At 39.0% G+C, this 12210-nt stretch overlaps 1 protein-coding gene across 2 annotated transcripts in view; it reads left to right on the forward strand.

Annotated features, from left to right (window-relative positions):
- Positions 1-12210, forward strand: part of MTA3 (metastasis associated 1 family member 3) — a 173708-nt gene that overhangs the window by 130570 nt on the left and 30928 nt on the right. Inside the window, exons 11-13 of one of the 2 annotated variants that reach the window (XM_039231778.1) lie at positions 757-815; positions 6034-6158; positions 11753-11904. In XM_039231778.1, coding sequence (XP_039087709.1) covers positions 757-815; positions 6034-6158; positions 11753-11904 — 336 coding nt within the window. The remainder of the gene's footprint in view (positions 1-756; positions 816-6033; positions 6159-11752; positions 11905-12210) is intronic. The other variant, XM_039231780.1, reaches the window with a different exon arrangement.

Raw genomic sequence — 12210 nt, forward strand, 5'->3', positions numbered from 1 at the left:
AAAAATTTTCACTCTGTCTCTAAAAGTTTTAAGTTATCCCTTTAAATGTTTTTTGTTTTCTCCTCATTAAGAAAATGGATGAATGTCTTGTATTCTGGTTTGCCTTTGTTTTGGATATCTACAATATTTTTTTTCCTTCCTTGTTTATATTCACTTACTGTGTTTATCATTTTCTGGATATGATTATGTAATCTTACCCCTATTCCTTTCCTACATTTGGCCCTTAAAATCTGATGTGAATTCAGCCAGGCTTTAAAGTTTATTGCATATCTCTTGACATTTGAGGATAAGTGTTTATTCAATTGTACTTAGGAGAGTTGTTATCTCTGTCTTTTGCATAGACTTTGAAACTAATCATTTTCGAAGAAAAAAAAATTTTTTAAATAAAAGAATGTGTGTGTTTCTCTCAGAAGGGCTGTAAAGAAAGTAGAAACTAAATTTGAAAAGAAAAAATGGTCACCTGTGAGTCCTGTTTACTCAGTCAGGGAGCAGTGGAAACTGGACTTGTTTACGGCTTTATTTTTAAAACCTGTGTCTAAAATGTTATTAATACTTGCAGTCTGTACCTCAGAATCTAGTCACTTGTCTTACAGATTAGTACAGTTTAAAAATGTGTACATGAAGGGAAAGGCCCTTCTTAAAATGGCAGTTTTTGAATGATGTTTTAATATTTCATTTTCATGTGACTTTTCTAAGACAATGAAGTGGCAATAATTAGGCATTGCATGTAAAATTTTTTATCTGTCTTTTGATCAGAAACGTCTAAAGGCAGCAGAAGCTGAGAGTAAACTGAAACAAGTATATATCCCAACTTAGTAAGTAATGGAAATCTTTTTAAATATTTGTCAGTATTTATTCTATCAAAACAAAATATGTCATCTTGGTCAGTTTCAGACGAATTTGGATTTCTTTGTGTATCTTATTTTCTTCCATTACAAAGCATGAGACTTGCTGTCCATTATACCACTACAGTGATTTTTGTTTTCAGAAAGAAAGTTGGCTGGTGGGCGAAACCCCAAGGAGACAAAAGGACTAACCGGAAACGACCATGCAGTATACTCCTAGGAAAGTTGCAGGGACAGCATCAGAAAACTAACCTGTGAAACTCTATTACTTGAAACTGTGTTATGGGATGGATTTTGGGGAGTGGATAGTATGCATTGCCCTTTTGAAGTTGTTTATTTGGTTGAGGATTTTACATTGCTTGCTTGGGAGACGGGTAGAGGAAGTAATAAGAACCGTGCTTTGTTAATGTTGGATAAGTAAAGAATAGGTATGACCTGTCTCACGTGTCTGTTGTTCCTTCGATCATCATTATTTTAGGGCTCAGGAAGCACTATCATCAGAATGAATGCCAGTTTGCTTTTCATTTGCTACGTTTTAAATGAATTATAATCTTTTTTTTTTTTTTTTTGAGGTCTTTGGAGTTTGTTGTTCATTTGTTCAGGAAAATTTAGTTTATACCAAGCACCGCGTATATAGTGATATACTAGGTTCTTTGGGGATTAAAGTGAAATTTGCTCAAAATGCTATGTACTGCTCCAAGATTTTTCTCACTCTTTGTGTTCAGTGCAGTTGTTTTACACATAGAGTTTTGTTTACTGAATTTTGATGTATTAATATACATTTTTTAATATAGGAAGCCTCATAGACCATGAATTGTGATTTTTTTAAATAATATTTTTATCTTGAGGCAGATAACATGTAATTTACAGGATTCATAATTTTTATTCAGAGCGGTTAATGTCCCTTCTGCAGTAGTTTCCAGTATTTTAGAATATTTTATTTGAGTAATTTGTAAAAGAGCAACTCCCCAAAGAGAACCATGTTGTGATTCATGTGTCGGATTTTCAGAGGCAAGCACGGCAGCTTTCTCGTGCACTGTAGTGCTGTCACAGCCAAGGACAAGTACCTTTAACCAGTTTTCACCTGCTAACCCAGATGATCGTTTTGTTACGTTTTGCATGGAGTTTGTTGGAGTCTCGATTTCTCGATTTTTTTTTTAAAGACCAGTGCACTCTAGTCTGCAGCCCGTATCTGACCTGATGCCTGTTTTCTGTAAAGAAGGTGTCGTTAACCCACCCAGACTTACTCATTCGTGTATAGTTGTAGTGTATGACTGCTTTCGTGCTTCTGTGGCAGCGTTCAGTGGTTGTGACAGAAATCGTAATATTCACGGAGCTTACAGTATTTACAGTGCCACCCTGCTCTAAGTGAACGACTTTTGAAGACCAAGACAGTTTCTAGGCATAACTTTAAAAAAAGTTACATAAATCTTTACCTAAACAGGAGGTATGAAGTTACGTCGAGTTGGATAAGAATCTGAGTACTTTGAAGAATTTCACAATTAACTCTGAAATTGAGCATTTTGAAACAAATAATAGATTAAGAATTAGGTTATGCTATCATTCTTTTCAGCCTGGCTGTCTCCTATATGCAGAGCAGAGTACACTCTGTTCAGTACTAGAGATGGAAAGGTTAAGAAGACAGACTGCATTCTAGTGTGGGGAAGACAATGCCAAACAGTTGCCTAGTGTGACAAGTGCTGTGATGGAGAATAGAATAGCTTTTATGAGAATTTATACGGGGGACCGGATTCAGTTGATGCTGTCAGGAAAGATTCCTTGTGGAAGTGAGTTTGAATACTCTGGAGGAGGAAGAATTAAGCAGGTGATAGAGGCTTTCCAAGTCAAGGGGATCCTGAGATAGGAAGGGGGCAAACATAGTTAAGGAGCTGAGAGAAAGGCATTGTAGCTTATATAAAGAGACTGGTGAGCTGTGGGAGACTGGCGTGGTAGGCAGGGGCTTACCTATCTGATGAATAGTGGAAATGGATTTTAAACAAGAAAGTGTCATGATCAAATTCATACTTTAAGATCACTGGCTATATTTTAGAAAATGGTTTGGGGAAGGGAAGTAATAGTGGAGGTAAGGAGACCAGTTTTGAAGTTCTTAGAGAAGAAACATGACTGTAGCTTGGCCTGGGGTTGTGGCCCTGGAAACGGTCCACCACTTGGAGGTGATTGACTTGTATGGAGAGATAGAGGGGAGATGTCAAGCTAGAGTCCCAGATTTCTGGCCAGCACAACAAGGTGCATTGCTGTGCTCTTCACCAAGCTAAGAAACTGGCAGAGAAGCAAGATAGGTCATTCTCAATTTGCTCTATCCAAAAAGAGGTGTTGAATATGATGTCGGATATATTGGTCTCAAGCTCAAGGGAAAGTTTTGCACTAGAGACACGAATTTGAGCTCCATCGTCATATCATATTGTGTTTGAAACTATGGATGAGCTTCTTAAGGAAGAGCAATAAGATAAAGGGTCTTGGACCAAGCTTGAGGAAATCTAGGATTTACCTATCAAATAAAGTAGGACAGCAAGGTGAGTGCATTATCAACAAAAGCTGAGAGAGGAGTGTATTTCAAGGAGAGAAAGAGATTAATTAGTTATGTCAGATGTTGATGAAAAATAGCCTGGGAATTTAGCAACATGGAGGTAGGTCACTGGTCGTCTTTAATGTAGTGGTGAAGGCTGCATACGAACCAAGGAACTGCAGACCGTGAGGACTGGCAGCTCTCAACAAAACTGGCTGGAAAGGCCAGTTGAGAGTGCTCCAGCTCTTGGCTTTGCGGGGTAGGTTGGAGAAGAGTAACAGGTTTTTTTGTTTGTTTTGTTTCGTTTTGAATGTTTATTTTTGACAGAGAGAGAGAGCGTGCGAGCGAGCAGGGGAGGGGCAGAGAGAGAGAGGGAGGCACAGAAGTGGAAGCAGGCTTCAGGCCCCAAGTTGTCATCCCAGAGCCCGATGCAGGACTCGAACTCATGAACCAGTGAGATTATGACCTGAGCCAAAGTTGGGTGCTTAACCAACTGAGCCACCCAGGCGCCCCAAGAGAATTTTTTAAATAGGAGAAATAGGTTTACATGACCATGAAGAGGGTCCAGGAAAGAGAACCAAAGGTACAAAATTCTCAGGAGGGCACTGGGAGTAGAATCTGGAATACAGATGAGGGAAGAGAGGTTTGAGTAGTAGATTAAAGGACAGTTTTGTATAATGGAGCTTGAAAAACCTTTTTAGTATGTTTGTCTTAACAGAGTAAAAATTTATTCAAATGGTCACTGACGTTGGTCACCTGAGAATTAACCTGTAGGTACTTGGTTTTGCAGAACTAATTTTAAGCGATTCACATGCCTGTAGTCATTGAGTCTTTGCACTGTTGTCCTCCTTTCACGATTATTATAATGAAGATCAGTGTTCTATTCAGTCTAATAACATTTGAAATTGAATTAAACAGCTAAAATTGTGTTTGCTTAAGGCAACTCAACTGTAAATTTGTATTAGCTCTTCTTTAACACATATATTTAGCCCTGGGTTAAATGTCAGAAATTTTCATATTTTGGGGGAAGCCTTCTGAGATAAGTCATTTGACTTAAGGGGCCATCATTTCTATCTATATACAGTAGATTTTTAAAAATCAAATATTATTACACACCCTTGGAAATCTTAGTCATTATAAATCATCACTTTTAATTGTGTACAGTTTCAGCTGCAAACTATAAGAAGAAAAACGCATTCTGTGTTGTTTAAAATATATTTTAGAAAATGATTTGTCTTGAAAACACATTGCTGGCACAGATTAGAAGTGTAAATAATAGCCCTGTTACAGAATGGGGACCTCGGTGCACATGGAGTTAAATGATTTCTTCTGGGGTGGTGGTGGGGTGTCACCCAAGAGTTATAGTAATAATGCCAGAAAGAAATTGTAATTTGCCATCAGGCCAAGTTTATACAATAGGCTTTCACTGGTAAATGGAATTGAAGAAACAGGGAACATCAAAGAGGAAACTCCTGAGCCAACTCTGTGTTGAAACTCCCCACTGTGTTGGTAGTTTTGAGCTCTCATTATTTCGGTAGCCGTGGGGAGACAGACTATGGTCTGCATTTAGTCATTCAGCATTCATTGCTAGCAAATAGTTGGCTACTTTATTTTGCTTATCTTCTGTCGAATAAAAAGAAGTAGAAGCTCCTCTAGAATGAAAGCTCCTTGAGGTCAGGCAGTTTTAATTACTAGGCACTCAATAAATATATGTTTAAGCACTGGGTGTTATATGTAAACCAACTTGACATAAACTATTTAAGAAAAAATAAATAAATATATGTTTAATGAATTACAAGTTTATTGAGAGCATGTCATGTGTACCGTGTTGTATTCTTGAGCCTGGCTTTATAAGCAGGGGAGTTAGCTTACCCTAAATGGGGAAAAGTTAGCCGTGTTTGCACAGTACATAGAAGGTAATCTGGGCTACCTATTTCTAAGGAAGTATGGCCTCTGGAATTTACATGTAGATACTTGATAGGTGTCTCCTTTTTCCTCTTCCTAAAATGTTTTCTTAAAAAGAAAAACCTCGAAATAGGTTTGTTGGCTTTTCTAATTTAAAATGCTATGGTAGTTTTCCTCATAAAAATTCAAACGTAGTAGAAATTATTATCATAAATGGTTAAATCTCCTGGAATGCCAGCAGCGTACACTCTAGAGATTGGCTCTGTTGACATCCACAATGTCTTTGTTGAACGTGTACGTGGCTTTTGTGCAGTTCCCGCAAGAGCCAACTCAGAGTCAACAGCTTTCACACCTGTAGCCGGAATGGCACAATGGTTTTCTCTAAACACAACACACTGCTTTTGGCTGTATTTATTTGATCCAAAAAATTATCTTTTAATCTCAGGAGACTCCATGATAAGTGATAAAGCTTAGGAGCTTGTATCTTTCAAAAGCAGCAGAAGGTATTCTAAGGAAATTGTATTTGGATGGAGAAGAGCCAATGGCTCTATTGACTTTTTGAGTAACAGGCATAAGAGATTGGTTTTTACAGGGCCTTGTTTTGCAAAGATAAATGGTTTGAGTTCATTTTAACACCTTATAGTTACCAGCTTATTTCTTACCTACTAAACCTTCAGATGTTTATACATAGTTAAGTAGATATAGAGACTTTTGCCTTGTTATACAAGTCATTTTTATCACCTATTTCATTGAAAGCAGCAAACCAAATCCCAACCAAATATCCGCCAGCAATGGCAAACCTGGAGCTGTGAATGGAGCTGTGGGGACCACATTCCAGCCACAGAACCCTCTCTTAGGGCGAGCCTGTGAGAGCTGCTACGGTAAGACTTCTCCAGCAGGGCTTTCTTCTCCCCTTTGAAGTGCATCTGCTCTGGCACTGAGGGGCGGGAGTGGGGATATCCTCTTGCAATATCTGAGGCGCACTGCTCAGAGAGCAGTGGAAGCAATAGATGTCTGTCCTTTCCTTCTGCCTGAACACTAAATTTCGATATTGGGTTTCCTTTGCTTTGCTTCTGTGGGGTGTTGTATTAGTTGAGTATTCCACAGCCGTGTTTGCCAAGCCACGGAGTGGTTACTAGCTTTGTGCAAGCCACGGTCCCACAAAATATACCAAATCCAATTCTGGAGTTTCTTAGTATACTTTGACAAATTAAAGGCTCCAGAAAATTCTGTCAGAAAGACCAGTGTGTGGATAAACTGCTATTTCTAATCAATCCCTAGACCAGATTCCCTCAGAGTGCACTGGTTTGGGAGATGCTGTTCTAGGGCGTTTGCTTTTGCCTTCAGGGCCCCAGTATATTTATCGGTATTTATCCATATTGAAACCTGTCAGACACTAACAGACATTATATTTGACCAGGATGTTAAATTGGTTTGGTGCGATGAAGTAATTGATACACTTTTTTTTTTTTTTTTTTTTGGTCATGTGTGTTAAGATCTATTTTTTAGGGGCGCCTGGGTGGCTTAGTCGGTTAAGCGTCCGACTTTCGCTTAGGTCATGATCTCACGGTTCGTGGGTTCGAGCCCCGCGTCGGGCTCTGTGCTGACTGCCAGCTCAGAGCCTGGAGCCTGTTTCAGTCTGTGACTCCCTCTCTCTCTGACCCTCCCCTGCTCACGCTGTCTCTCTCTCTCTCTCTCTCCTAGAAATAAATAAAAACATTAAAAAAAAAAAAGATTTATTTTTTTAAAAAATTAACAATAGAACTCCCCTATGACCCAGCAATAGCACTGCTAGGCATTTACCCAAGGGATATAGGAATGCTGACGCATAGGGGCACATGTACCCCAATGTTCATAGCAGCACTCTCAACAATAGCCAAAACATGGAAAGAGCCTAAGTGTCCATCAACGGACGAATCATCAACGGACGAATGGATCAAGAAGATGTGGTTTATCTATACGATGGAATACTATATGGCAATGAGAAAAAATGAAATCTGGCCATGTGTAGCAACATGGATGGACCTCGAGGGTGTTATGCTGAGCGAAATAAGTCAGGCAGAGAGGGACAAATACCATGTGTTTGCACATATAGGAGGATTAGGAGGAACTTAAAGGAGGACCATGGGGGAGAAGAAGGGGGGAAATGGTGGGGGAAAGGGAGAGAGGCAAACCATGAGAGTCTCTTGAATGCTGAGAACAAACTGAGGACTCCTTGGTGTTGGGGCGAGGGGGAGATGGGCATGGAAGAGGGCACTTGTGGGGATGAGCACTGGGTGTTACATGGAAACCAACTTGACAGTAAACTATTTGTAAAAAAAAAACAAAAACAAAAACAAAAAAAGCAAAATGATTTAATATTTTTAAGTAATCTGTATACCCAACATGGGGCTCATACTCAAAACTCTGAAATAAAGAGTCACATGCTCTACCAACTGAAGCTGCCAGATGCCCCTCACTTTTTGTATTTTTACATTTTTTAAAATCTTGACATGCCTGGATGGCTCAGTTGGTTGGGTGTCTGACTCTTGATTTCAGCTCAGGTCGTTATCTGTTCATGAGATGGACCCTCGCGTCAGGCTCTTCTGCTCTGACAGTGTGGAGCCTGCTCAGGATTTCCTCTCTTTCTCCCTCTCTGTCCCTCTTCTGAACGTGTGTGTGCACACACATGCATTTTCTCTCTCTCTCTTTCTCTTTTTCTCTCTCAAGATAAATAAACTTACAAAAATAAAATTTTCAAACAACAATATAATCTCTTAATGGACATTAATACATTGTAATCTATATGTCCTTATAATCAAAGTGGCCTGAAGAGGGAAGGAAACTAATATTGAAAAAAAAATTTTTAATGTTCTATTTTTGAAGACAGAGTGTGAGCGGGGCAGGGGTAGAGAGAGAGGGAAACACAGGATCTGAAGTAGGCTCCAGGCTTCAAGCTGTCAGCACAGAACCCAGCGTGGGGCTCAAACTCACGAACTGTGAGATTATGACCTGAGCTGAAGTCAAACACTCAGCTGACTGAACCACTCTGGCACAGGAAACTAATATTTATTGAAAGTCTACTTGGTGCCCAGTTTTTGTCTCTCAGCAGCTCTTTGGAAGGATAGACATAGCTTCCTGCCCTAAGGACATGGGGATGAAGAGCACTTGTACCTCTGCTCCATAGTCCATGCCAAGCTTCAGCATTAGAAAAGACTTTTATGGGGCACCTGGGTGGCTCAGTCGGTTGGGTGTCTGTCTTCGGCTCAGGTCAGGATCTCAGTCTGTGGGTTTGAGCCCTGCATCGGGCTCTGTGCTGACAGCTCAGAGCCTGGAGCCTGCTTCTGATTCTGTGTCTCCCTCTCTCTTTGCCCCTCCCCTACTCATGGTGTCTCTATCTCTCATAAATAAACTTAAAAAAAATTTTTTTAAGAGATTATATTGTTTACTTTTTTTTTTTAAAGATTTTATTTTTAAAGTCTAGAAAAGACTCTGAAAACTAGGCCATATAATTATCTTACCTGAGGGGCACCTGGCTGGCCCAGTCAGTTGAGCACCTGTCTTCAGCTTAGGTCATGATCTCACAGTTTGTGAGTTCAAGCCCCACGTCAGGCTCTTTGCTGACAGCTCAGAGCCTGGAGCCTGCTTTAAATTTTGTGTCTCCCTCTCTCTTTCTCTTCCCTCCTCTGCTCATGCTCTTGTCTCTCTCTGTCTCTCAAAAAATAAATAAACATTAAAAGAAATTACAAAAAGTCTAAAAAAAAAACCTATCTTACCTGAAACCAAGGAAAAGTGTGAGCCAAATCGCCGACTTCATAGAAACACCACATGTCTAACCACTTCTCTGCAGCATGGAAACACTAAAGGGTATTGTTGTTTTTGGAAAATTACATTCTTTTGGTCAAAAATTTTTATGTTTTGAACCATGGATGCCTTTGAATTAGGAACTCTTAGATATTGAAGTTTATATTTAAATGAAAATAAAAAGAATCCCACAGACAAATTGTGGCTTAATCTGTCTTTTATTATTTTTTTAATGTTTTAGTTATTTATTTATTTAAAATATTTTTATTTATTTCTAGGAGAGAGAGAGAGAGAGACAGCGTGAGCAGGGGAGGGTCAGAGAGAGAGGGAGGCACAGACTCTGAAATGGGCTCCAGGCTCTGAGCCGGCAGTCAGCACAGAGCCCGACGCAGGGCTCAAACCCACAAACCTTGAGATCATGACCTAAGCGAAAGTTGGACGTTTAACCGACTAAGCCACCCAGGCACCCCATAATGTTTTATTTATTTTTGAGAGAGACAGCATGAGCAGCGGAGAGGCAGAGAGGGAGACCCAGAATCTGAAGTGTCTTATTTTTTTTACTTTACCCCTTTTAGACTCCTATATGGAGTCTCACATACCCATTTAAATAATTATTCTGTCATTTTTATATGTGCATGACAAATGAGCAATTTTTATCTTATAATATTTAATTTATAGACTCCCTAAGTAATATTTATATAAAATGTATCTTATACATGTAAAATTTATCTTTATAGAAAGATAGGATTTGGTGTTTCTTTTTGTCAGTTTTTAATTTCAGGTAGTTATGCAAGGGAAAGATGTTTGTTGGCAAATATTAAAATGACATGGCATGATTAGCATGGGTAAAAGTGTATCTTTAGATATAAGTAAAATTTCATATTCAGAATACAAAATAGGTCCATGCCTGATATTTAGGATTCTTGAAATTTGTGTTAAAAAAATCAAATTATTTGACTTCAGTGTTTTAAATTACAAAAGGAATGGTTTTTGGGCTGCTGCTTGCAAGGAGTCCACCAGAAATAATGCACGATATGTACACCGTATTATTCTCGATAAACTAAGAAGCACTTTGGGGCACCTTTGGTGGCTTAACTTAGTTGGTTGAGTGTCTGACTTTTGATTTCAGGCTCAGGTCATGATCCCAGGGTCATGGGATCAAGCCCCATGCCTGGCTCTGTGCTGAGAAGGGAGCCTGCTTGAGATTCATTCTCTCTTTCTCCCTCTCTCTTTCTCTCCCTCCTTCTTTCCCTCCCTCCCTCTCCCTCTCTGCCCAACTTGCGTGCTCTCTAAAATAAAAATTTTTTAAAAACTAAGAAGCAATTTGATTATTATAGTCAGTATATTTTCTCTTTCTGACATTGGCTGGTGAACTTTTATTTGACACCTTGATGTGCTTTTGAACATTTTGACCTGATGAAGGTAACTTACTAGAGGAAGAGTATTCCTAGGCAAACTTATAGAATTATAAATGTTATGTACCTCATAAACTCAGTGTTTTAGTGTTAGTGTTTTCTATCTTAAACTTCTCATCCGTTGTGGGAATACTTTAAATGTTATGTGGCAGTAATTCAAGCTGCGTAACAAAGCCAATACAGGCTTGCAATATTTAGCTAAGTGATAAATCAGCTGAGTTATTAGGTCTTAAGCATTCTGTGATCTTGGCTGCATATGCTCACTTGATCTGGACTTATAGTCTTGAAAGGGATTCTGTTTTTATAAATTTTTTTTTAATGTTTTTTTTTATTTATTTCTAGGAGAGAGAGAGAGAGACAGCATGAGCAGGGGAGGGTCAGAGAGAGAGGGAGTCACAGATTGAAACAGGCTCCAGACTCCGAGCCGGCAGTCAGCACAGAGCCCGACGCGGGGCTCGAACCCACGAACCGTGAGATCATGACCTAAGTGAAAGTCGGACGCTTAACCAACTAAGCCACCCAGGCGCCCCAGGGATTCTGTTTTTAAACGGAGAAATATTAAAATAATTATTTTGCTCACTGATTAAAGAAATGGAAAACAGATACCTATTTCTTTCTTTCTTTCTTTTTTTTTTTTTTTACTTTATTTTGAGAGAGAGGGAGAGAGATAATCCCAGGTTGGCTCCACACTGTGAGCTCCATCTCATGAACTGTGAGACCATGACCTGAGCCAAAACCAAGAGTTGGACCTTAACCAACTGAGCCACCCAGGTGTCCCCAGATACCCATTTCTGGCAGATTTCTGCCCTAATCAGTGGGACCCCTCTGAGCACCTTAAACTCTGAGGTAGTTTCTGAACCATTGGTGTGGAAACCTAGATTTAGACTTTAAACACTAATATAATAATAATAATGATATCTTTCTGATAACTTATTTTCAGAAATGTACACAGTAGAAAGTATTTTTAATCAACAAAACTCCCTCGGTAATAGCACAGAATATTATATAGGATGCTTCATCTAATAGCCTCTTTTAACAGGAGCCACAGAAGCCATAGACACTCATATATATATAAATAAAAGGTTTAATGAATTCTGAGTCTTGAAAAAAACATGTGTGTGTTAGACTTTTATGTTTGTCTTAGTGGAGTGGGAAGAAAAATAACATTGTAAGCTAAATATGGCTTTGGAATATTTTTAAAATATTTGATGGGAGGTGTATTAATGTTAACAAATTCTATAGCATTCTTGTTTTTTGTGTTTTTCCTCTGTCTTTAGCTACACAGTCTCATCAGTGGTATTCTTGGGGTCCACCTAATATGCAGTGTAGATTGTGTGCAACCTGTTGGCTCTATTGGAAAAAATATGGAGGCCTGAAAATGCCCACCCAGTCGGAAGAAGAGAAGTTGTCTCCCAGCCCAACCACAGAGGTATATGAGTAATAGTCTTTTATGTTGAAATCTCATTTCACTGGCTAGGTCACTCCTTGGAAACAGAGGTACAGTATAAGATAACTTAAAAACAAACAGAGCTGTTTTTTGTAACTAAACATAGCACCACAATATCTAAGGTGGGCGTGGAGAGAGAGGCAGGGACGAATCAGAGTTTTTCAGGTATTCAAAATATTGGTCTTGTGTGATTACTCAGACAAAAGAACAATGTGTGTGGGAGGTATTAGCATAAGTAGAGAGCTTGCAAATTTAGTTTTTTTTTTTTTTTTAATAATTTGCAACTTT

The sequence above is a fragment of the Hyaena hyaena genome, unplaced genomic scaffold (assembly GCF_003009895.1).
Source record: "Hyaena hyaena isolate Hyena2069 unplaced genomic scaffold, ASM300989v1 scaffold_57, whole genome shotgun sequence".
NCBI classification, from domain to species: domain Eukaryota; kingdom Metazoa; phylum Chordata; class Mammalia; order Carnivora; family Hyaenidae; genus Hyaena; species Hyaena hyaena.